The 26,696-nt window shown below is 39.8% G+C and overlaps 1 protein-coding gene across 2 annotated transcripts in view; it reads left to right on the top strand.

Moving 5' to 3' along the window:
* Nbn (nibrin) overlaps positions 1-26,446 on the top strand; it is a 35,780-nt gene extending 9,334 nt beyond the window's left edge. For both annotated transcript variants that reach the window (XM_076924123.1, XM_076924124.1), the window contains exons 6-16: positions 3,013-3,130; positions 4,396-4,589; positions 5,462-5,559; positions 8,564-8,693; positions 12,271-12,543; positions 14,196-14,637; positions 16,805-16,873; positions 19,358-19,507; positions 22,198-22,311; positions 25,050-25,099; positions 26,291-26,446. In XM_076924123.1, the coding sequence (XP_076780238.1) occupies positions 3,013-3,130; positions 4,396-4,589; positions 5,462-5,559; positions 8,564-8,693; positions 12,271-12,543; positions 14,196-14,637; positions 16,805-16,873; positions 19,358-19,507; positions 22,198-22,311; positions 25,050-25,099; positions 26,291-26,318 (1,666 nt within the window). In that variant the 3' untranslated portion in view covers positions 26,319-26,446. The remainder of the gene's footprint in view (positions 1-3,012; positions 3,131-4,395; positions 4,590-5,461; positions 5,560-8,563; positions 8,694-12,270; positions 12,544-14,195; positions 14,638-16,804; positions 16,874-19,357; positions 19,508-22,197; positions 22,312-25,049; positions 25,100-26,290) is intronic.
* The last annotated feature ends 250 nt before the right edge of the window (positions 26,447-26,696 follow it).

Here is a 26,696-nt window from a genome sequence, read left to right as displayed (position 1 = left end):
CACCACAATTGGAGTAACTCCAAAGATGCTCAATTTTTTCTTAGAATCCACAACAGGAAGCTGTCAGGAGCAGACAGGTCTCTAATCAAAATGAACATTAATATAGAAATATTTGTAACGTCAATTCTATGGACTTCTGATGTTTTGAAAACCCAACTATCCATGTAAGGTAACCTGGACTGTTGTCTGTTAACTCCTCTCAGCTATTTCTAAAGAAAATATGGAAAACACCCTAACAATAAAGTCAAAGCCATGAATTTGCTATAGTCCCTTAACTCATAGGCTAACCATCCCAAATCAGTTAAAAAAGTTAAAGAAGGACTGGGTCTAAGCCTTGTATTCCTAAATGTGTTATACAGGCACAATGCCCATGAGAGTATCAATATTCATCTCCCTTTTATATCAATAAGAAGCTCATACCAATGAAATCCTTAAATTTGAAATCAAAGTAAATTTTGTACCATTTAAGAAATTATACCTTCATCTTGACATTAATTATACAGATTTCTACCAATAGGTTATGGCTATGCAATAAGTCCTAGCTAATCCTCCCTGTTCCAACAAAACCACTACTTTTCCCTAGAAAGACAGACCAATATTAACCACCTCAGTCCTCAAGCCCAGGGAATAGGGGCACTGACTCTTCTTTAACTTCTTCAAGCTGATTAAGGGTGTTGAGATATTAGAAGAGGGGTGGGGGGAAGAGTAAATTGATAAGCCTCTGACACTGTGTCTTCACTGCATCCAGATGGAATTCCAAGGACATCGGAGGTTTGGGCAGGTCTGCTCAGATTGCTTGATGAGTAGATACACCAAGGCTGTGTATTCTGCAATATACAATTCTCAGAACAAGTTTTAGTATCAAGAAAGAATTTTTTTTTCCTAGAGGGTTGACATTTTTTTTAAAGATGTTGGTTCTAGCAACTTTTCTTTTTTCCTTTTTAAAAATTGGTTGTAAGTAGTAAGTGATTCTTAACCTTCAGTCTTACAGCCTTGTGAAAACAGCTTGGGGAAGCGTCCCTTACGCATTTCAAATTTGGCTGGTCTTTAAACAAAATCATACTGTCCTTCAGAAGCCTGTCTCTCTGTCTCTGGGGAGTCTGTTAAGTCCTGTAAATAACAATGATTTATAGTCATAAATCATAAGCCATTGTTGATTTCAGGCTGCTTTAGGATGGAGAGCCTGGTAAATGTTTACTACTGGGTGTATGTCCTGTTGTTGGGGCTTTAGCATTAGCCATTGAGTCATCCTTCTATTGAGATTTCTATTCAAATTTAACACATAGGACCACAGTGAGATAGCTTTACTCAAGGAGAAGTTGGAATAGCTCCTAACTTACTGCCTACTGTAATAGTCCGTGTTTTCTATTGGCAGTTGACAGTCAGATGTTTCATATTAAGAGCTGGCATGGTAGTACATTCTGTAATCCTAGCACTCAATATAGAAAGATTAAGACTAGCCTATGTTGTATATCAAGACACCGTCTCAGAAGAAGACCAAACAAAATTAAGAAGTATGTAGTCATTTGTCTGGTAGTAGATCCTTATATCTGCATCTATTTAAGACCAAGTACTTTAAAAAAAAACAAAAAACAAACAAACAAACAAACCAGGATCTCATTAAGTGGGCTGGCTACTCTTTGAGAGGACCCTAGGCTTCTTTCCCAGCTTCAGATGGTAAACTCACAATTGTATGTAACTCTAGTTGAGGCCTACACATGGTGTACCAACATATATGCAGGCAAACACTCATAAACATAAAATCCAAAACAATATTAATGGAAGTGAGTATAAAAGGAATAGCAAATAAATTACAGTAACTCTTAATATCACTCTACTTTTAGTTCTGAAAAAGTGTTGGCTAGCTCTGAATTTAAATCAATGGTGTAATGTGGTGTTATTATGTAGCAAGTGTTGAGTACAGTTATGTCTGTGTTCTGCAGGTCATCAAGAAAAAAACAATAAGGCAGTCACCACTGCGTATTGTTGATGTGATTTGTGATTCCTTGTTTCTGTAAGACATTCTCAGTACTGGGATAGATGACGTCATGTTTAGAAGAGTCATTGTTGTAAAAGACTGTTTAATTGTATCGTGGATATTCTAATAGCAATGTCTTCATTGTGTATGTCTGATGGTAAGGCAGGCAGGATGGTATTCCCGTTCAGTTAGTACAGAGCTCTCATGCTGTAACATGTTCTCTCAGTTATTTTACACAAGCCTCTCACTGTTGGGAGCGTCTCCACAGATCTCTAGCATTCTTATATAGCGTGCTGGCTGCACGAAGACTGCAGATTCTGCCAGCTCTTTACATACCCATTTCTGAAGAATGTCTGTGGTGAGAAATCTTGGGAGATGAAGTAGTGTCTCTTCAGAAATAAAGAGCATGCTTGCTGACAGGTAGTTGGGATTCGTGAATGCAGTGCTCGTAACCCTGCAGCACAGGTGATCACTTACCGTGTACACATTCACCAAGGGACTTGATTTAGAAGAGATGTGCCACTAACAACCTTTCACCTTTACTCTTCCCTAAATATGTGTCTTGATAGACTCATCTTTATTAGTGTATTCATTTTAAGTAAATACTATCATATATAGAACTGGCATCACATTTTAGGAAAAGCCATTTTGGTTATTTTGTTCCAGATAAAAACTGTTTGCCCTAAACAAAACCCTCAAAGTACTAGCTTGTGTTTGCTTCTCCTTGGTTTTGTCTTGTTGTTTTGTTTTGTTTTGTTTTTATGACAGGATGTCACTGTGTTGCCCTGGCTGGTCACTCATGTTGTAACACATTATCTCAATTACTTCATTCCATAATGTAGGCCAGGTTAGCCCCAAATTAGCATTGATCCTCTGCTTCTGCCTCCTGGGGATACAGATTTATGTCATTGTGCCTAGCTCAAGTAACACTGAAATTCAGCCTTTTTGGTATCAGGTAGTCATTTCATTTGCAAATTTAATAGTAATCATAGAGAATAGTATATAATTAGAATATGTTTTGATTTTCCTTACAGTTTTTACCCACCCATTGATGAACCAGCTATTGGAAGTAAAAGTGTTGATCTGTCAGGACGACATGAAAGAAAACAGATCTTCAAAGGGAAAACATTTGTATTTTTAAATGCCAAACAGGTAATTTTAAAACTAGCATACATTAGTATCCCTTTTTTTAAAATTAGTTTGTCAGTCAGTCAGTCTGTCTGTCTGTCTGTCTGTCTGTCTGTCTGTGTATGGGTATGGTTTTTTGTTTGGTTGGTTTTGTTTTTTACTTTTATTTATTTACTTTCTAATAGTTTAAAATCAGAGAAGGGTACAGTATTATACAGATTCGGTGTCCAGCGGCCTTTGCAGGAAGATTGCTTCGGAATTTGGCATAAACCATGCCACTGTTTCCATGGACCCGAGTTACTTTTCACCAGATCACTCTGGTTTTGTTTGGTTTGCCTCCAGGAGTCACTGTATTGTTTTTTGCCTTATGTACATAAGTGCATCTCTTGTCTAAGTAGAACTCACATTCTATTTAGGCATACATCCCAGGCATCCATAGCTTCAGTTTTAAGAAGAGCCCTGTGTTCTCGTTGGTTCTGAAACCCTTGCCTGTAGCCAGCCAAAACGACTTTGCAGCACAGCCTTCCAGACATACTTGCTTTTTAGAAGTCCCGTTCCCAGCAGGCCTCCACAGGTGCCAAGATAGTGGAAATCTGTGTATGGGTGTTTTGTCTGCATGTGCATCACATGCACGCCTAGTACCCTTAGAGGTCAGTGGAGGGCGTCTGATCCCCTGGGTCTAGAATTACAGATGGTAGTGAGTTAGTTGCTACCACATGGGTACCGGAAACCGAAATCCAGGTCCTTGAGAAGACCATGCTCTTAAGCTCTCCTACCGCTACACCAGTGCTCTTACTGACAGCTGGTAGGGCTTCTCACTTGGGGTTTTTGTGTAGGTATGTGAAGATAAAAAGCGACTTATGAGCCAGAACCTGCCCAGTGATTATGTATCTGATTATGGTACTGCCGAACACTAGCTAATCACCTTTCATTTACGTGAGCACCTTAGTGGGGAAGACAGAAAATAATGTAAATCGTGTCTGGTTTAGCTAACAGAACATTTGTGGAATGTCTTTTGTGTTCCGAAATGTGGATTTCAGAAGTTTATGTTTTAGGGGCAAAGCTATGGAGGCGGCCCACCCCTGGAGAACTGTGTCGGAGTGTGGTGAGGAAACGGTTTAGTGGTGCGGGTCACAGATGGGCTTTCAAAATGGAGGCTCAGGTTCCCTGCTGGGAAGGAGGATGAGCTGTTTTCATTGCCAAGTTAAATTTGTACACAATGAGAATATGCTCAGAACCCTCACTGCAGCTGCTGCTTCGCTTTGTAAAGTGCATCCTCCTATTTCCAGCATAAGAAACTCAGCTCGGCAGTTGCCTTTGGAGGTGGGGAAGCCAGGCTGATGGCAGAGGAAGATGAAGAGGAACAGAGCTTCTTTTCAGCTCCCGGAACCTGTGTTGTTGACGTAGGAATAACAAACACACAGCTCATAATTACAGACTCCCAGAAAAAATGGATTCATTTGATAATGGATATACTTCAAAGGTACATAATTCCTCACTAATTAAAAATGCAAGTAATTTTACATGTAGCCCATTTAATACCAAAAGAATATACAAGGCACACAAGTATACCTGTCATGCCGTGTTCTCAAGAATTGTGATTTGGGGTGCTAGGTAGTGGAATATCTGCATAATCTTATCTAGATATTTTCCACCTTTTGCTTCCTTAATAACATTTATAGAATTTGCTTCTTTTGGTTGTTGTTTTGTTTTGTTTTGTTGAGACAGGGTCTCACTATGTAGCTCTAGCTGTCCTGCAATTCACAGTGTTGATCAAACTGGTCTGGATCTGCTTGCCTCTGCCTCATCTGAGTGCTGGGATTAAAGGCAAGCGCTACCACATCCAGTAGTTTCTTAAATTTAATGAACCAGTAGTTTTAATGCTCAATATATTATAGCTGGGGTTAAAACTCAAAAAATAAAATATTTTCTGAGGTACATAGAATTGAAAAGTTTGCCCTCCGTAACTACTTGTGCTTATAAATTTTATATGTATGTAATTATATATTGTATATAATATTGTATATAATTAACATATATATGTACATACATATATATTTATATACGTGTGTGTGTATGCATATGCACAGGCATGCTAGTTTGGGAAAATAGGGAAAATGTCAGCTGTTTTCAGTGGGGGTGGTCTTGTTTTGGATTTTTTTTTTTTAAACTTTTTGAGACAGAGCTGGTTTCAAACTTTCTGTATAACCAAGGATGACCTTTTTCTTCTGTTTATACCATAAAATTTTAGTGTCTCTTTCGGGAGGAAAATAGATTTTTTGAAGCTCGATATTATATTATTGAAAGTTGTTAGTTTTAATATACTACTGTATTTAAGCTATTTTATTCTCATAGGAATGGTCTCAGACCTATTCCTGAAGCAGAGATTGGATTGGCTGTTATTTTTATGACTACGGAGAATTACTGTAATCCACAGGGCCAGCCTTGTACAGGTAAATAAAACATTTTATTAAATCCTTATGAAATTTATATATGTGTAAATATACATACATATATTGCTTTACTGTATATATGTGTGTGTCGTTTACTGTTATATTTGCGAGGTGTGACCTTATTCACTTTCTTTTAAAACCCATCTATTTATACATCCATGCATTTACTCATTCAGTACATAGTTCCGCCATAATACTGGGTACTGCTCTATTTGCTGAAGTTTTATTAGTGAGTGCAGTGAGCAGGACCCCTGTTCTTTTGAACTCTCTCTTCTAAAGGTCAGGGTCTGGACAGAAAACCAGCAGCACACACACCTCAGTTCAGGAGAGCTGAGTATGAAGAGGAAGCTGACAAGGCTTGTGGCCCTAACTGGAAGTGTGCAGGCTCAGACTGGACTGAGGACAGGGCACTTGAGTCTCTGAAACCTGAGCTGCTTAGGCAAGGCAGCTGCGTGGAGTTTGACATAGAATTCTAGGCAGAAGGACCACATGGCTCTGGTGTAGCAAACAGATCTTAGGGGTCCAGAATGGAAGTGCAGACTGAAGTAGAAAACTACTGTGGAGCTACTCAGAGAGGGCCACAGATTGATTTCTCTGTTACACTTGGGTCTCTGTGTCTACAGTTTCCACCAAGTTATCAATCCAGTCAAGATTACTCAAAGATACTTAGTTTGGAGGCAGGGGGAATCATACATCTAAGACCAGTTTAGGGTACATATGAATTCCAGGACAGCCTAGACTATACAGCAAGTCCCCATTTTAAAAATATAAAAATAACATTTATTTTTGAAAAAAAGTTTTGCATCGATTTGTATCAACTTATTTTTTCTGATATTATTCTCCGACCAATAGGACAACAATTGACTTAGCATTTACAATGTAAGTATCAAGATCTGCTATACAGATACTGTGACATTTTTAACAGAGGGGTCTTGAGCACCTTGTATTTTAATACCTGGTGGGAGGAACAGTGTCTTAGAATACAAACACCTGAGGATTACTATATATTCCTATTTGGGCTTTTTTTTAAATAAGTTGATTCATTTATAATTATTATTTTTAAAGAGTTTTTTCTTTTACTTTTGAGTCTATAATTACATCATTCCCCCTTTCCTGTATTCCCTCCAAACCCTCCCATAGACTTCTCTTTGCACTCTTTCAGATTCATGGCCTCCGTCTTCATTTGTTGTTGTTGCACATGCTTTGTGTGTGTGTGTGTGTGTGTGTCTGTGTCTCTGTGTATTTCTAAATATTGCCTGCTCAATCTAGTTTTACTTGTATATTTTCAGGAATGACCACTTGGTACTGGATAACCAGTTGGTGCGCTCTTCTCTAGAAAAGATGGTCTCCCCCTACTCTAAGCATTCCTCAATTGCATAAAGAACTACAGAGTTCTTTATTTAGGGTTAAGGCCTCCTGACCACTCCAGCATGTCTGTTGTTGGTGACCTTATTTAGGTCATGTTGGTGAGACTACGGGTGTTTTTCTGACATTCCTAGGAAATCTCTTAGCAAACCCCTGATCCTCTGGCCTTTGCAGTGGCTCTGCGTCCTCTCCTGCAGTGTTCCGTGAGCCTTAGATACGGGAGCTGTTCTGTACCTCGGGACAGGGTGCTTTAGAGAGTTGTATGTTTATTTCTCCTGATAGCTTTTCTTTGACTGCTTTCATTAGCAGGTTTTGGACTTCAGCTAATAGACAAGGTAGAGAACATGGTCTCCACTTATACTTGGGGCTTCTGTAGTGTACTGCACAGTACCTGTGAAGTTGGGCACTATAATTTAGTGTGTTCTGCAACCTTGGTTTAAATGGAAAGGGAATATGTATGTATCAATAATTTAAGGGAATATTTGAAATTAGAGTTTGGAAGGATGCACCAGGCTTAATGACTACGAATCAGTTAGGTATACAAAGACTATCACTGGTACTGATGAGCAATAATCACTGCTGCCTTTGCATGTACAGAAGCTATGGGAAGAATTTTACATGTATCATTACAACTTAGCCTGAAACAAAAAATTTTTTAAAGATGTTTTATACATTGTATAAGCAAGGAAACTGTACAGAGAAGTTAGTACAGTAATCTGAGTTTACAAACCAGGTAATCCATCCAAACCAATTCTTACATCTCAGATGTTGTCTGCTGCATGCTTGCAGTCTGATATGCTAAGCGAAGCTTATTCATTTCTCCTCCTGCTGACCAAGTTCCACGAACGTATAGTGTGAAGTGCTTGGGACATTTTAAACATGGCACATGACTTTTGCTGAAGTTGTGTTATGATTAATGGTTTCCCACAGTTTATGAATAAAACTCCCAGAGTTTGTTCTTAGAGTAGAAGCTAAAGATGAACTTTCCACCCTTTAACAAGAAAACTAACATAGCTGCCTACATATCACCACATTCTTGGAGAGGCCATCCCTTCCGGTCTGTTACAAACTAACATAGCTGCCTACATATCACCACATTCTTAGAGAGGCCGTCCCTTCCAGTCTGTTACAAATCTGTCTGACTTTTTAGAAATAGCATTTGCCTTTTGTTTTGTGGTAATTATGGGGTTGGGGGGGGACAAATGTATCAATAATTTAAGGCATAAACAATAAACATGAAAATAGCTACTGGTCCTGTGACAGTAGCTTCTCCTGTCCTAGCCCGGTTTGTGGCACTTGCCTTCTGTTTCTGTTTAATTCTTAACTATAGGTGCACACCACAGAAACAGTTTTTACTTTAAGTTGGAAACCTTTAGTTCAGAATATCCTGGGAAGTGGCCATGGCAACTGGGTGCTCCATTTTAGTTGTAAGTGTGTTTCGCACAGCCCTCAAGAGCCACTGGCTTCGATGTTCAGAGTGACAGCTAACAGTGAAAGAGTCCCCGCTGGCTTCTCAGTGCTGCCCTATTTCGGTCCATATATCTGTTTATGTTGTCCCCAAAACAGCTTGATGTTTTTGTAATTGTTTCCATCTTATGCGTAATAGTTGTGATTTTTTTTTTTCTTGCATGATGTACAGAATTAAAGACAACGACTCCAGGACCAAGCCTTTCCCAAGGCCTATCAGCTAATGGAAAAATAATCCCAAGTGCTCCAATGAATATGACCACATACGTAGCTGACACAGAATCAGAGCCAGCAGATACATGGTAAAGCATCTCTTAGCATGCTGTTGTAATTATTTTATCAATAAGAGCATATTTATCAAGACAAAGCATGGGGGAAGGGGATGCCAGGGAAAAAGCAAATTTTTTCCTTTTCTTTTTCTGTTTTTTTTTTTTTTTTTGAGATAATTACATCATTTCCTTCTTCTGCTTTCTTCCTCCACATATTCCCTATACCACCCCCCTAAATTCATAGCCTCTTTTTTTATTTTGTTGTATGTGTGTGTGTGCATGCACGCGCACACACGCACACACCTATGTGTATTCCTAAATGCATACCTACAACCCACTCAGTCTGTATAATATCCCTTGTATGTATGTCTTCAGGGCTGACCTTTTGGTATTGGATAACCAGTTGATGTGCTCTTTGTTTCCTGGGGAAGACTTTCTCCCACTGTCAACATTCCTTTGTTGGATGTAGTTCTTTCAGCAAGGAGATGCTAAGCGGTCTTGATCTTCATTATAGATACTTAACTCTGCGGAGTAGCTGTGGACAGCACATGGCTGAGTGAGGAGGGGAGTGTGGCACAGCCGAGTTAGTCTACCAGCTGATCTTTTACTGCCCTAGGGTAAATTTTATTAGTTCTTCAAATGTGTTTTAAAGAGAGAAAGTATTTGTGACTAGTGAAATAAATTTGAAATATAGTATCCCTGTATTTTGAATTACCCATTGTATATCATTTGTCTAAAAGTATTGAATGGAAAATTGCTGAAACTAGAAATTTCTGAGTTTTAACTTACACTTCTGAATAGCATAATGAAATATCTTAGCACAGCGGTTTTTGTGGCTACCCCCAAACATAAAATTATTTTTGTTACCACTTGCTACAGTTATGAATCATAATATAAATATTTGTATTCTCTGATAGTCTTAAATGACCCCAGTAAAGAGGTCGTTTAACCCCAAAGGGGTCAAGACCCATAGATTTCGAACCCTTGTCATGTTATTTTACCTACATGTTCAGTGGGTCCATACTGTATATTGTTAGATGTCTGCATTAGATATCAGCGTGCTCAGAAGAGACCACTCCAGACCACACAGTTGCGGGTTGGGGGGAGGTTTACTCAGGAGATAGGGCAAAGGTGAGGGGAAGAAGATGGAAGAAGACGGAAGAAGAGAGGAAGAAGAGAAGTAGAGGCCAGCCATGACCACATGGAGAGAGGAAGAGAAAGGGGAGGGGAGAGGTTTACTCAGGAGATAGGGCAAAGGTGAGGGGAAGAAGATGGAAGAAGACGGAAGAAGAGAGGAAGAAGAGAAGTAGAGGCCAGCCATGACCACATGGAGAGAGGAAGAGAAAGGGGAGGGGAGAGGGGACAGAGAAGCTAGAGGCAAGAGAGTAAGAGGGTAAGAAAGAGTAAGAGATTAAGAGAGAGAGGAGGGGGCAAGCAGCCCCTTTTATAGTGGACCAGGCCTACCTGGCTGTTGCCAGGTAACTGTGGGGAGGAGCATACCTAGCTGTTGCCAGGTAACTATGGAGGTGGAGTTTAGACAGAATACTAACATTATATGCTACCCACCTGTTGGTCACTGCTAGCTGTAGTTTGGAGTGACTGGCTTAGTGTCATTGCTTACATTCATGTAGTTTTTACATAGTGGCCTCATACTACCTCTGAAGCTGCCAGCAGCTTCAGTCAACCAGGTTCACCTGAAAGGAAGGCTGGGAATGAAAGGGGAATGGAGCGCGAGAGAAAACATGGGGCCAAGACAATGTATTATGATCAAGGCCCAAAGTTTAATATTTAATATTTCACATATAAAGGGGAAGCCCTACCCCCAGAACTCCAGTCTCTTCAGCCAGTGTGGGTAAGGGGATAGCAGCCCTCCCCGAGGTGTCAAGGCAAGCTCAGTGGGCAGTCCATTCTTCTCAGCTCCTGTAGCAGACTCAAGGCTGCCAAGGCCAGCAATGCCTCCTGGGCCCTATTGTTTGGTCTATGTGGTAAATGACTGGTTCAGGCCTGCTCAAGGCTGGGGGGAGGGCAAATACCTCATAGTACCTAATCCATTCATCTCTTTAATCAGGTAGTGATTATTTTATGTCTTATCATAAGGGTAGGTATAGTGCAATAAGATAGTTTGGGAGACACCACATTCATGTAACTTTTATTATAGTACATGGTAATTACTAATTTTTTTTAGTTTCTACTGTTAACCTCTAATTTAAGCCTACTTTATAAATTAATGGTATGTATACATAAAAATATGTACTTACATAATTTGGCACTATCATTGCATTTAGGCCTCAAGTGCCTGGTGATCTTAGAATGTATTCCTCATGAATTTGGATATATTATTATAAATATTTCAGTTTGTATGATTGTTAGGGATATTCCTCCAAAGATGACCACACAGACACAGGTTATAGCCAATTAAAAGGTTTTTTTCCAGGCCCCTGTGCTACATTTAAGTATTTGGACCTAAGTGTAGCCCTAAGCATTTGGACCAGGAGACTTTAAAGGCAAAAACCATATCCTGTTATCTTGGTCAGCAGCTGTGGGGCAGGGAATTTAGCAGAAACTAAAATAAGTTAGCTGGGGCATATTGGCCTTGGTCCTGGAGTAGAGCTGGGTAGTTTACCATGTGATGCTCCATCAAGGAAATCAAATTCCAGTTAAATCCAAAATGGCTTCAGTAAGAATACAGGATAAAGGAACTTCTGCACTGTTTTTCCCTGTTAAATAATACCTATAATTAAATATTGCTTATTTGGGAGATAATGTATTAGGTCAGCTAGGATATCCAAATAGTTAATATTCATCCACACATGTCATTTTTCGGTGGTTTTTCTTATTTGAAAAAATTCTGTTTCTTTTTTGTTTTTGTTTTTGTTGTTTAACAGAAAGGGTTACTATTTTTGTATTTTTATGTCTTATTTTTAATATTATACAAAAATATGTTCCCATTAAGATACACAATATACTATGTTAGATTGTGTATAAATTTTTACTAATATATTGTGGACAGAATTTGTAAAAGAAACAGCTAACTTTTAGTAGTTGCTTGAAAGAGCTTTATTTTTATTTGTTTTTTGGTCCATTCAATCGTATTGCACAAAACAATGTATGTCTTTAAAATAGTGTAGAGTTCTACAGAAGAGACCACCGTCTGGTTAGATAGTCAGAAATCAGTCAGTCCAGGGTGATTTAAATGCACACATAGTCATCTATGTGTGATGCTAGAATAATACAGTTTTCTCCATTTCCTATATTTTATTGTAACACTTGCTTTCATGAAGATATTAAGAATGTTTAAATAAAAATTACACAGGCCTACCACCTAGTTTAGTCTACAGTAGGATGCTAGGTTAGGGTCGTGAGTGTATCTGACAGTGTTTCTAGGAGAGTGCCTGAAGGTGTGTGCTGTGGGGAGACTGCTGGGCTGTGCCAAGAGGATGATGTCACCTTCAGGCACAAGACAGCTGGGGTACTGCTCTCTTGGAATGGGAAAATATGCTAGCTAAACTATTTTCTCCTCTTCTGAAGTTGTAGTTATCGGAACATTTAAAGAGCTTCGTTGTAAATGAACGTTGTGCTGATTGTCTGCCTCTCTGTCCTCCCGCTGCAGTATGTCTTTGAGTGAAAGACCAAAGGGAGTAAAGATCCCTGGACTGGAACAAAACTCCAGGAAGCTTTCACAGGAAACATGCAATATAAAGGAGGCCCCTAAACCAAGCTCCAAAGCTAATAACGCAGCATCAAATACGCTGGTTAGGGGGAAGACCCCGAGCTATCAGCTTTCTCCAATGAAATTTCCTGCTGCAAATAAAAATAAAGATTGGACTTCTCAGCAGCAGCAGAACTCCATCAAAAACTACTTCCAGCCATGCACCAGAAAAAGGTATGTTGTCAATAATTCCTCTATTGTGTCTCTGAAAAACATAGTTAGATCAGAGATGATTGTAGAGCAGTATTTTCTTGAACCTGTTCTGTTGAAAAAGAAACAGAATGTATCTATAGAAGGTATGTATTTATGTTTTTAGAAGTTACTCTCCCTCTCTCTGTCTCTGTCTCTCTCTTGTCTGTCTGTCTCTCTCTGTGTGTGTGTGTGTGTGTGCTCATGTGTGATAGAACATTTTTGGAGGTCAGAAGATAACTTATAGGTGTCAGTTATCTCTTTTCATCACGTGGGTCCTCGGATCCACTGCAGATTGTCAGTGTTTTAGTAAAGTTTTCTATCACTTCGATGAAACACTGTGACTAAAAGCAAGTTGGGGAGGAAAGGGTTTGTTTGGCTTACACTTCCAGATGATAATCCATCATTGGAAGAAGTCAGAACAGGAACTTAAGCTGGGCTGGAACCTGAGGCAGGAGCTGATGCAAAGGCCACAGAGGGGTGCTGCTTACTGGCTTGCTTCCCATGGCTAGCTCAGTCTGCTGTCTAATAGAACCCAGAACTACCAGCCCAGGGTGGCACCACCCACAATGGGCTGGCCCTTCCCCTTAGCCCATTATTAATTAAGAAAATGCCCTACAAGTGGATCTTATGGAGCTTTCCTCAGCTGAGGCCTCGTCCTTTGTGATAACCTAGCTTGTGTAAAGCTGACACACAAACCCATCCAGTGTGTAAAGTCAGGATTAGCGGCCCTCATCAGCTGAGCCATCTTGCTGGCCTAGTGGTTTTAGTTCTGAGCTCAGTCCATTCCATTTTGTCCTAAGCTCTGTGTCCCACTTCTCCTTCACTAGGCCCATCATACAGACTCCGTGCTTCTTTCTCTTCCTCCTGCTTTAGCTGTTGATTTTGTGTGCTGCCCATCTTTAAGAATGATTAATCAAACCAAAGTTCCAGAAACTTTCTCTTCTTTTTTCTATAATAACCTATCTCGGAAGGTCATCCTTAATTATTTCCTGTCTGCCTCCCTGGAATCTTCTCTCTCCTTTACTGGACATTTGCAGCCAGCTCTGTACTTAGATCATTGACAACCTAGAAAGCAGAGAACCGAGTGTTATTCCTCTGGACTGTTGTAAAATTTGTGTTAATAAAACTGTTTAGTACTTGAGTGAGTGCTGTACTGTGGTGTAGAGGACGGTTAGACACACGGTCACATAGTGTTTTCAATATTCAGTTCTCTGTTCTAAATTTAGCCGGTTTGGCTTGATGTCTTGACTCCAGCTCTTTAACACATCAGGTTATAGTCCCAGGTCTGAAGATTTGAATTGCCCATGAATTTGCTGTCCCCCTGGATAAGGTGCTGCCTTCTGCCAGCGGGCCCTGTGTATCTTCATATATTTCTCTTTTCCCTCACATCCGTTTATTGGATGATTCTACATTAGCAGAGAGGACAGGACTCTTCAAATGCTTTAAACACAGGCTCTGTCAGTTCTGTCAGCAGTGAAAGAATATGAAGTACATACCACTGGGAAGGCTGATCTTCAGTAATATTGTTAATAAAGTCAGGAGAAGGTTGTGAGTTGTGTGGACTGAGTACTAACTACTGACAGGTTAAACAAAATTCCTCATTCTGACTTTGTTTTTTCCTTTTTAAACCTAAGGGAGAGGGATGAAGAGAATTCAGAACTGTCCTCATGCAAATCGTCAAGACTGGAACTGTCCTGTTCTCTGTTAGAACAAACACAACCTGCCGGTCCCTCACTGTGGAAAAACAAGGAACATCAGTCTCAGAACGAGACTCTGGACACGGAAGCTGATGCCTCATTTGTGGGTGGAATAGACATAAAACCCAATGAGAAAAGTCCCGACAGTAAATCATTTTCCACAGAAAATCTTAGACCAAAAAAAAGAAAAGAAGTTGATTTGGCTATAGAAGAGGAAGTATTGGAAGAGTTATTCAAGAGTACAAAGCCAGAGCTGGCATTTCAAGTGAAAGTTGAAAAGCAGGAGTCAGATGTCACCATAAGAAAAAAGCCAAGGACAGATGCAGAGAGGAATTGGCCCCTGAATGGTGGATCAATGCTGGAAAGCAACGGTGCACTTGTAAGTAACGGTTTACTTTATTATGAGACAAGATGCTCATGTACCCAAGGCTGGTCTCAAATGAGATGCATAGGACTGATGATCTTAAACTTCTGGTCCCTCGGCCTCCGTGTCCTGAGTGCTGAAATTGCACTTGAGATCTTTACATGGCCTTGGCTTCTTTTTCCTAAACTCTGTCCCTGGTGACCCACCACACACAGTGAGCCCAGACCTGCAGAAGAGTGGTTGTAGTTTGAATCATAGAAGCCCTTGCTCTGGCTCTGCCTTACACTTAGAATCCAGATAGGAAGAGATAAAAATTGAGTACTGTGTACCCTGGACACCACTAACATAGTATTCTGTGAAACAGCAAAAGGCTGTTTAAATATTTAATATTTAAGGGTTCGTGATAATGTGATCAGACAATAAAATTGTGTTACTGTGTCTTAGTTAGGGTTTTACCACTGTGAACAGACATTATGACCAAGGCAACTCTTAAAAAGATACCATTTAATTGGGGCTGGCTTACAGGTTCAGAGGCTCAGTCCATTATCATCAAGGCAAGAGCTTGACACTGTCCATGCAGGCATGGTGCAGGCAGAGCTGAGAGTTCTACATCTTCATCTGAAGGCTGCTAACAGAATACTGACTTCCAGGCAGCTAGAATGAGGATCTTAAAACCCATGCCCACAGTGACACACAGTGACAAGCCCACACCTCTAAATCCTGCCACTCCCTGGGCCAAGCATATTTAAACCATGATACTATGGTATTTGGTCTTCTTGCATAGTTCTTTTAGTCATATTTTACTATTTTGAAACGTAAGGCAAACTGATGTAAGCAAGGGTGTAGTGAATCACTGGTCTGAGCACTCCGTATGTCAGGAAAGGTTCTTATTGTAAATATGATAGAATAGTCACAGGCATTTGGGGAAGTTCAAAGCAGCATGGCTAACTCTCTGGAGCAGAGGAACCTAGCAGACAAAGATATCTCTCTGGTGCACAGATAAATTAGGGAGGGGAGCTCGCCCATTATAAAGAACAGGTAGGGTCAGGGGAGGGAAGCCTGTGGACTGGAGCATCATGGGAGTTTAGGGGGCTTTGGTATATATAATGGGTACAAGTTAATAGGGACCAAAGGAGCCTGAAGGTTACCATGGCACCTTGCTATGTAACTAGATGCCCCATTTGTCTGTCTCCAGTAGGAACAGATAAGTAAGTGGCTCTTTTTTTGGAAGACAGAAATCTGTTTCACAAGCTCCTGAAGTATGCTGCCTTTGTGCTTTATCTGTCCACCAGAAATACTATAGTCCAGCCTAAGCTGCACCCAGATTCTCATCTTGAGACATCACATTTTGGTTGGGGGAGCAGGGGCTGGTATTGGGGGTTCCCTTTGGATCTAACAGTGACATTATAAATGAAAAATACAATGTAGGCATTAAGAGCCAATAAACAAGTTAGGATCCATTTAAGAAATAGATCACTATATTCTAGCACTAACTTGTTTTTAGGAAGAATCTTTTCAAAAAAGTTTCAAAAAATATTAAGGACATTTTATTTTTCTGGCACACAGGAGGCAGAGGTAGATATATCTTGTGAGACTGAGATCAGCCTGGTATACTTAGTAGTTCCCAGCAGACAGGCTTGCACAGCAAGACCCTGTATCCAAAAACAAACAAACAAAAACAAGACAAACAACCTCGCCTTATAATTTTAAGGTAATTGCCGATTCTCCTGTGTGTGGTGTAGAGGGCATCTTTGGGCCCTTCAGTCGGCTTTTCCAGTTCCTTGGTCAGCATGATGACTGTGGCATCACATAGAGGGAGGAATGGTAGAGGTAACCAGTATTACTCAGTGTAAGACTCTTCTTCATTTGATTTTCCTAAACCATTTTGAGGATTTATCTTTGTAAATGCTTATAAAGGAAGGTTGATCAGCAGCTTCTATCATTATCACGTCTGCCATGCCAGCCAGATACAGCATCTTCTTCATAATATTTTTTTTCCAATATAGACTGTTAATGTAATTCTCTGACTATGATTTTATAACTTGGTGTTGTGTTTACATTTTGTTGGATATAATTTACTTTTATTTCCAGGGTCACAGCATGATTGTCTTTGAGGTTTTTAAAGAGATTATTTACAACTCCTATGAACAGTGTTTTTTTTTTGTTTTTTGTTTTTTTTTAGCAAGAAGATGAAACAGAAAAAAAAGATGAGCTTCAGACAGAGTCATGGTCAACAAAACATGAAATAGCTGTAAGGAAATTCTTATTTTATTCTTACACACATTTGACTTAAAATGATTATCTTCATATACATTTCTGAAAGTTTACATTTTCTTTTTATAATTCTGGTCCGTTTATCGGTTTGCCTGTTCTGGAAATAGATTATGCTATAGCCATGAGACATCAAAGAGTATAGAGAATCTTAGGCTTAACCCCTTTCTCTGTACTGCATGGATACAGTCCTGAACAAATGGTTTTCTTAAGGACTGAACCTTTTGCAGCAGGGTTGTTGTTTATATCAAGTACAGTAATAGATATGTGATACCTATAAGTTCCAAAAGGATTAGGCCAGTTTTACTTAAGTAAGGTTCTGATTGCATTCTTTATCATCAGATGAGCCTCTGTGCGGGCTTTTCGGTTTTGTTCTTTCTATCCGCACTTACATATAAATTATATAGTTCATCAATTAAAAGAATTAGTAGCTGGGTGTGGCCTATGCCTTTAGTCCTAGTAAGGCAGAAGCAATGGAGCTCTATGAGTTCTAAGCAAGCCTGATCTACATAGCAAATTTCGGGTTAGCCACGATTACATAGTGAGACCCTTCACCAGAAAAGAAAAAAAGAATTAGGATGGTCAGTCTTGGTGTGTAAGTATTCGGATGAATTAGATTAGATAAGGATTAGATTAGAAGTAAAAAGAATTCTAGATCCAGGCTGTGAATTTTAAGTCATCATCGCCATAACTAAGCTCAAACACATCCTTGTTAATCAGAATAGGAACTATTATAATCAATACATTTTTGCCAATGAGAAATGAGTTTTTTCCTGTAGCATAAAAACCCAGATTCAAGGAATTCTTGGAAAGCATTATCTGCTTATGATAGTGTTTCCCTGTAAAGGTGAGATGCCTGAACATGGTGGATGGGGAAGACTTCCCAGCCAGATTCATTTCAACTTTGGAAGTGTTGATTGTGTGGTATGCAGTTAGATGTTGTCATGAAAAATTGGGACCTTTCTGTCAATCAGTGCTAACCGTAACAATTGTAGCTTTGGGCACATCTTATCAGACTGCTGTGCATACTTTTCTTAGGCAGTGGTTTTACTAGGAATTAATTGAAAAGCCGTACTGGGTCAGGCCAGCAGCATCCAGCCAGTGACATGTGTTGCCTGTCACAGTCTGATTGAGAATTGGCTTGTTGTATAGATAAGAGATGATAGATAGGGGCTGGAGAGATGGCTCAGTGGTTAAGAGCACTGACTGCTCTTCCAGAGGTCCTGAGTTTAATTCCCAGCAACCACATGGTGGATCACAACCATCTGTAATGGGATCTGATGCCCTCTTCTGTTGTGTCTGAAGACAGCTACAGTGTACTCATATAAAATAAATGAATAAATCTTTAAAAGAAAAAAAAAGAGAGATGATAGATATTCAAGTTAATGTATTATTTAATCATCATCACCACCACCACCACCATCATCATCATCATCACTCAGCTCACAAGGCATCCCTTTTCACCTCAGGAGCTCTACAGTTCTGAAAACATCTATAGCATGTCCACCTAGAACATGCTGAATAATAAAAGTTAAATGGTCCACATGGTGCCCATTCAGTAACTTTTCTTGTAGTCGTAAGATCTGCTTACAACATGGCCACATGCTTCCTGATGGCTGCCACCACACTCCTTATTTCCAAAGCTCCTGCCTCTTTTTCGAGACCTCTTGAACAATCACTGCATTATATGTTCATTACATGTTCATATATTCCTGGGTCAAGTGCCTTGCATGTAGTCTCTGCTGCCTTATGAGCCATTTTGAAGTCAGCAGACTCACTCAGATTTGCTTTTTGTCTGATATTATTTTTTAGAATATAAAATTAATATAAAATAGGCAGAAAATAAACAGTCTTTATAAAAATATAAAGCAGGAAATAAGCATTGCAATTCTATATTCTGTAATCACATTTGTTAAGAATGTGTTTCAGTGTCATAGAGCAGATTTTAACAGTGTAAAACTGCACTTACTACCAATGCGATCGTAGTAAATTACAAAATTACAGAACCTCACTGAACAGCTTATCAGTTAATGACCAAATGTCATCAGAATTGGTTTCTAGATGTGTTAAAAATATACATATAGAGGGTGGTGATCTATCAGATGGAATATTTAATAGCCGTGGCACACAGCATTAATGGGAAAGAGGCAGACTGTGATGACGTATGTTAGGAGAATAGCTATAGGAAGGGAGCTTGCTGAGGTACCGCCCAAGCCGCTAGGGGAAGAATACTGTACAAACGATAGTCTTCTAGGTGGCCGTGCCATGGATGTTTCAGAACTGTAGGGCTCCCGAGTCATTTTCTGATTTTGAAATAGATATGATTGATCCCAAACACAAAGTTCAGGTGCCAGAAACAACTCTGTTTCCCTGGGTATTTAGAATGTTTTTCTGTAGATGTCTAAATGATAAGTCGGTTTCCCTTCCCTTCTGATGTTATCTGCACATTTAATTTCCACTTAAGAATAGCGATGAACTTCCAAACAGCCGTGACGAGCTTCCGAGAAAACTGCTGCTGACTGAGTTCAGGTCATTGGTCGTCAGTAACCACACTTCCAGAAGTCTGTGTGTAAATGACTGTGGTCCACTGAAGAATTTCAAGAAATTCAGGAAGGTAAGTGTCTTTATTAACTCTGCCTCCAGAGGGCAGTGCTTGGATTGTTGTTAGAAATAACACTGGCACTAAATATAAATAAAAGGAGTAGTTAATGGGAATTTTTTTTTGTTTTTTGTTTTGCCTTTTACGTTAATCTTTTTGTTGTTGTTGCTGTTGTGTGTTATGTGGAGGTTAGAAGGCAGCTTGCAGGAGTCAGTTCTTTTCTTCCACAGTGTAGATTCTAGAGAATGAAGTCTTGATTGTCAAGATTGACGGCAAGTGCCTTTATCTAATGAACCACCTGGCCAGCCTCTAAAAGCAGTATTTTGAAAACCTATTCTATGCCTTCTGTTCCAAACAGTTAAGGAAAAGAAATTACTAAAAGACAACACAAACTATTAATAAACAAAAGACATTTAGAAAGAAATGTACTTTATGATTACTTAGTTCTGAGGTTGCTGTTTTCCCCAACGTAAGAATTAAGTATGCTTTATCACGAAGGACAGGGTCATCCGGGTTCTAATGTTGATCTGTGACTACCTGAAAGCGTTCTTCATCTGAGGACTTTATGAAGATAAGAGAGTTAAAGTAAATAGTCAAATTCAATAGTGAAATTATAGGCATTTCATGGTTGGGATAATATAAGTGGAACTGTGTACCTGATATGTGTGCACTGTATCATATCACTTCCCTCTGTCACTGTCAGACCTGATATGTGTGCACTGTATCATATCACTTCCCCCTGTCACTGTCAGACCTGATGTGTGCACTGTATCACATCACTTCCCTCTGTCACTGTCAGACCTGATATGTGCATTGTATCACATCACTTCCCTCTGTCACTGTCAGACCTGATATGTGTGCACTGTATCATATCACTTCCCTCTGTCACTGTCAGACCTGATGTGTGCACTGTATCACATCACTTCCCTCTGTCACTGTCAGACCTGATATGTGCATTGTATCACATCACTTCCCTCTGTCACTGTCAGACCTCATGTGTGCAGTGTATCACATCACTTCCCTCTGTCACTGTCAGACCTGATGTGTGCATTGTATCACATCACTTCCCTCTGTCACTGTCAGACCTGATGTGTGCAGTGTATCACATCACTTCCCTCTGTCACTGTCAGACCTGATGTGTGCATTGTATCACATCACTTCCCTCTGTCACTGTCAGACCTGATGTGTGCAGTGTATCACATCACTTCCCTCTGTCACTGTCAGACCTGATGTGTGCATTGTATCACATCACTTCCCTCTGTCACTGTCAGACCTCATGTGTGCAGTGTATCACATCACTTCCCTCTGTCACTGTCAGACCTGATGTGTGCACTATATGTAAGTCATTTCCCCCTTCCTATTACTCCCCCAAGTGCTCCCACTTTTTCTCACTCCTCGTCAAAGTCAGAGCCTTTTTATTTATTTATTTATTTTTGTCCTCACACAAGTTAATAAATAAATAAAACCTATTTGACAGAGACAAAGGGAAGTGTCCATTTAGTGGCACTCCTACTTGGGACTGTGAAAGCTAGTTTTCAGAAAGGAGGCTTCCAGGTCAAATCCAGCTCTTATTTTTCCAACTCTTGTGTCTGAAGTACTTGGTATTTTCAGCAATAGGGACTTGACTTCAACTTCTGGGAGGCAAGCAAGGGCTATGGCAATGATCCATATTATTTTGGGAGTTGCTTGCATTCCTCTGACCAACAACTCACAAGGACATTTCTCATGTCTCGTACTGGGATTTTTGTTACTGTTTGGCTCTTGAGGGGAACATTTTTACCCTAAATAGAGTAATTTCATTAAAAAAACAAATAATACATGAGATGTACACATGTGTGCACCCATACTCAGACACATTCACATACTATTACCTGGAACGTTTGCTCCTCCTTTCTTCACCCAGTCCTGGATATTGGGGTTGCAGGAACGCACCACCCAGTTCTGGGGTCTGAGTCATCCCTTTACCCGTGCTAAGCAAACACTCTGCTGACTGAGCTATAGTTCTGGCACTGTTGCTCATTTTATTTTAAAACATTTATGTGAGGTTTTTGTTTGTTTGCTTGCTTATTTATTTTGTGTGTAAGGGTATGCACATGCCACAGCATGTATGTCTGGAGGTCACAGGACAACATGTGAGAGTTATTATGTCTTTTCTTCCACTGTATGAGTCATAAGAATTGAATTTAGGATTGACAGGCTTGATAGCAGAGCCTTTATCCCCAGAGCCAGCCCCATTTTTGCTTTTTTGTGATAGTCTTACATGAAGTATGAGCTTGCCTGGAACTCGATATATACCCAGACTTGCTTTGAACTGTGTAATCTTCTTGCCCCAGCCTTTCAAGTGCTGGGATTATCTTAAACTTTGAAAACCTTAGAATAAGATTTTCAAATACAGTGTTTTAAACTATAGTTTGTTTTCTTTGAGGAGCTTTGATCGCAAGGTAATGAATTAAAGCAATTTTAAGGTAAAAGCTACAGTTAAAACTTCTAAATGTTTTTCATTTGTATGTAAATCCTAGCAGCATGTCTAGCTCCAGATATAGTAATAGCAGAAAAGGGTGGAAATGCACGGGTCTCGTTTTCACTAACAGAATATACACACCTTAGACGTTTATGCACAACTTACACTGTTTACATTTTATTATTTTTTTTAAAAATAGTTATCTTTATGAATATGCTTACCCTCACCGCTTACTCTTTCACAGGCTCCGTTTTCTGGGGCAGGGAAGCTTCCACACATCATTGGAGGATCAGACTTAGTTGGTCACCATGCTCGAAAGAATACCGAGTTAGAAGAGTGGTTGAAACATGAAATGGAGGTGAGCAGGAAGTGAGGCCCCCACGCTTGGGTGGCACTTCAGCCTTTGGTGACTTTTTAGTGTGGGTGGTATGTCTGCATGTGTAAGTGTGTGTGTTTGGGGGGGAGGAGGATGCCTGTGCTCATGTGGCAGTCAGAGGTTGATTTCAGGAGTCTTTTATTATTACCTTATTTTGTATGTATTTGTTTATTTCTGAGACAGGTTTCTCACTGAACCTGGAGTGCTGGCTGCTCAGCCATCTCCTGTCAGTGACTTTCCCCTAGTGCAAAGGTTCCTGGCGTGTACCCAGCTCTCATGTGGATGCCAGGGCTCTCAGACTATCATACTTGCACAGCATGCCCTGCATCCACAGAGCCATCTCCCCGGTTCCAAGTAAATTCATCTTACAAGCAAACTTAAGTGACTTTAGTTTATGCATTTAAAGAAAACTATTCCATTACAGAACATTAAGATTACTCTCTATTTTTCCATGTTTATTTTTAAGAGGATTACAGATTTTTGTTAGTTAAAAAGCAAGTGGGATCTGAGTAGACTAATTATACTTGCTGATATAAAAAGAAAAGAAAGACTGAAGCTGAGAAAAATGTACAGAGCACAGTGCCGAGATGGTGGCAGGGCGTCTGGAAGCTCTTCCGTGAAGAGCTCTCAGACCCAGGGGGAGCCAGGGCCTTCTGAGCTGTGTCTGCCTTCCATCAGCTCTGCATCCCCTTGCTGTTTCCTGGGCCCTGCCATTTTCCTGTTTCTCTATAGTGTCCTTCTACAACTCCCAGTAAAAGTTTATCAAGTTTAACTTTTGTTTAGTCTTACTATAATTTTGGAAATTTCTCCGGGTTGTCCCTCAGTTGACTGTTTCTGTCTTCAACACTGACTGTCTACATCCATGGAGTTCTAAAGACGTGGATTTTTTTCTTTGCTGAAAGCCTGTTTCTTTTTACCCAATTCCTCCTATTTTCTGCAGATAGTTTTGCCAGGAAGTCCAATACCTTATCTGTTTTTTTTTTCATTATTTGTTTTATGTATACAAAATGTTTTATGAATGCACATTCTTTTATGGCAGTACATAAAATAATGAAGAAGGTAAAACCTAAAGCCTGGGGGTTGCCTGTTGGAACATCAAGTGAATAATAATCCAGCTGCTCTTTGTTGAGGAGGGTGAGAGGCAGAGGTAGAGTGGGAGCAAGGGAGAGGCCAAGGAGAAGGAAGCCGCACCAAGCATGCCCCAGTGCTCCTCGGACGCTTGGGGGAAGTTAAGTGATGGCGCAGCTGCTGGCCTTTTCCGTCTTCTGTTCATTTCCCTAGGAGTTAGAGAGGTGCTGCATGTGTGCTGGGAGCATGCCGTCAAATACTCGGTTTGTTGCCACAGTGATTTTGACATGCATACAGCTGCTGCACACACACCTGAATGCACCATGACAGTGACACCTTGCTCCAGGCTTATCCCCACTACCTCTGTCTGTCGTGTGATCTTTTGTTCGTCTGCCCTTCTATTCATGCTGCAGACCTATCCTAATTTTCCCAATCACTGGGCCGGTTCTTAAAGTTTCCTTGAATTGGTGATGTCATTTCTGTAGTCAAGACATCATCTTTAACTCTGTGCTACCTGATTTGAATGTGTTCCTCATTGTGTAGTAGACACTGAGTAAATACTGAAGAAGTCGACCTTGAAAGTGACTAGATGTGGAAAAACAAGTGGAGGGTGTCTTTCTGGGCAGAGGGAGAAATAGGAACAAAAGTAGTAAGGATTGCATTTAGGAGATGAGTCTGTGGTTCTGTTCTGACAAAGAAAACAAGCACACAGAGTCCATGAGGAGGCACAAGGTGGTTAGGAGGCCAGCACACTTACGAGGCAGATTTAAGAAGGTTTACATATTTAAGGGTCTGACTCGGGAGTCATTTTCTCCTGGGTAGATAGGAGTTGTGGAAGAGCACCAAATGGCATGAGCTAGGATCACCCTGGACTTGGAAAGGAGCTTTCGGCAGAGGCTTTCCCGATTCCAACTCTGTGGTACTTTAGGAGCTTGGGGAGGTCTGTTGAAAATTATTGTGGCCAAAAATTTCTTCCTGATTTAGAAGCAAGAGGGAGGGAGATTGTTTGCCTGTCAGGCTGCTTTGATTGAAGATGACATGATTATTGCGCTTTCAAGTTCATGGTCACTAGGATGTTGGGCAGTGACTATGTATGACTCCTCACAGCAAGTTAGACAGACAAGTCTCTCTTTAAGTCCTTAAGTAAAGGGTTTAATTTTGTGGTTTTGCATGGTTCTATGTGTATGTGCATGCACTTCCATACTATTGTACGTGGGAGAGGCCAGAGGTCAGCCTTTTGTAGTCTGTTCTCTCCCTCTTATCATGTAGACCTGGGTATCGAACTCAGATCATCAGGCTTGTCAGCATGCAGCCTCACTCACTCAACTATCTAGCTGTTCCTAAATTCTAAGTTTCAGTGAAGCCCATGTATCGTCATCTTTCTTGAGCCCAAAGCACTGAATTTTCTGCCAAAAAGACTGTTTACAAACTCAGTAAACTAGCTATCAGTATTGATCAGTGAAATTGACTAGACAGTTACTTAACTACAGTCTTGCAATAATCTTTTCATGAAGTGAAAATAGAGGGGCCAGCCGAATGGGAAAGACTAGAGAAAACTTGCTGATGAGTGATGTGGAAACCTGGAGGATGACTGATACTCAGTATTAACAAGTGTTTGCTGTGAAGTAAATGATTCACATTAACGTTGGCAGGTACAGAGACAACAAGCAAAAGAAGAATCTCTTGCTGATGATCTGTTTAGGTAAGATTTTACTTTTCTCCCAAGACTATTTGTAAAATGTAGATATAATTAATTCATGTATGTTCATGACAAATATCTATTTCTTCTGTCCTTATAACAGACATGCAATGCCTTCAGATAAAGAATGTTTGACTTTTAACTTATGTATTTTTATTACTTGAACACATTGATTAAATTTCCTGGCTGTAGATTTAAGGTCGATTCAGTTTTATCATGAGATGTTTAAAATTTACATGGTATCTTTCAGCAAGGGAAGGTTCCAAAAGTATTTCAATTATCAATCTGTGAGGTTTTTGTTATAGTAGAATTAAAAGAACAGATCTTGAAATCAGACAATTAAGAGTCCGGACCATTGTCTAGTTTTAATTTGAAAAATGGATAAAAATTAAAGATTGGATGAGAGATTCAAGCTGGTTCTTTACTTTATGGCTGGTTTTAGAGAGTTGTTAAGAATTTAAAATTTAATATATTTTGAGATTTCTAGAAACCCAATAAACTTCAGAATGGTGACCTCTCAAATACTAATGAACTACTATATCAGGTAGACACTGGCTGAGACAGAGTACCATTCTTTCTTAACCTAAAATACGGGATGCCTTCATCTGTTTTTAAACCACATTTACTGGGTGTGTATGTGCACACATTTTTCTATACCTGCATTTGTGCACATGTGTGTTAAGCATGCATGCCATAGTGAGTTCAGAGGACAACTTTCAGGAGTCTCTTTTCTCCTGCCATGTCATGTCATGGGGACTGACCTCAGGTCATCAGACTCAGCAGCAAGGATTTTACCTGCTGAGTCGTCTTGCCACTCCCCACACCCCAGTCTGTTTGCAGCCAGTTTTACAGTTTTATTGACTTGATAGTTGACAGTGTAAGTCACTGGTAAGAATGGTGACAATACTGATTTTTCATGAGTACAAGAAAAATCAATGAGACAGCTGGTTACCGAATTTCTACAGGAGAAAATTTTATAAAGCAGGAATTATATTTTAGAGGCACTAAGCCTTTTGTACAAACAATATACTTTATTTTGTAGAAATGTTTATATGGGATATATTAAAAATCCACAGTAAGTTTTTATGCTGTTGTTTTAGTTTTAATGCAGTCTGCTAACGTGAAGACTGCAGGCTGACAGCCCATTAACAGGATCCCTACTGAAATGTCCTTTAACTGATTTTTTTTTTGTAGATATAATCCTAATGTAAAAAGAAGATAATTGAACTTTATAAAGGAAGCTATAGAAGTGCATTTCTACTTCAAACCAACTGGGATACATGAATGAAGTACATAAAGATTACAAATGCTTTAAGTTTTCAATTTATTAAATAAAGCAAACAAACTCCATTCCTTTTGTGTGATAATGTTGTCTCTGGGGGATACACACACCATACATATTTTCCCCCTTATTTTAAATGTGTTTCAAGTAATTATTACAGTGTCCAAAATCCTGAAACTACATTAAGGGTAAAGGCCAAAGTCACCCGTCCACTATCAGATTGATTCCCACTGTGGGGCGGGGAGTTATATCTATATATAAATACAGATATAGATGTACTTACTTTCGTGACTCAATCTTTCTATGATTTATTATTAT

This window comes from Arvicanthis niloticus, chromosome 25 (assembly GCF_011762505.2).
Source record: "Arvicanthis niloticus isolate mArvNil1 chromosome 25, mArvNil1.pat.X, whole genome shotgun sequence".
Lineage (NCBI taxonomy): Eukaryota > Metazoa > Chordata > Mammalia > Rodentia > Muridae > Arvicanthis > Arvicanthis niloticus.
Note: the sequence above shows the minus strand (reverse complement) of the source record. Positions and strands in the feature narration are given on the sequence as shown.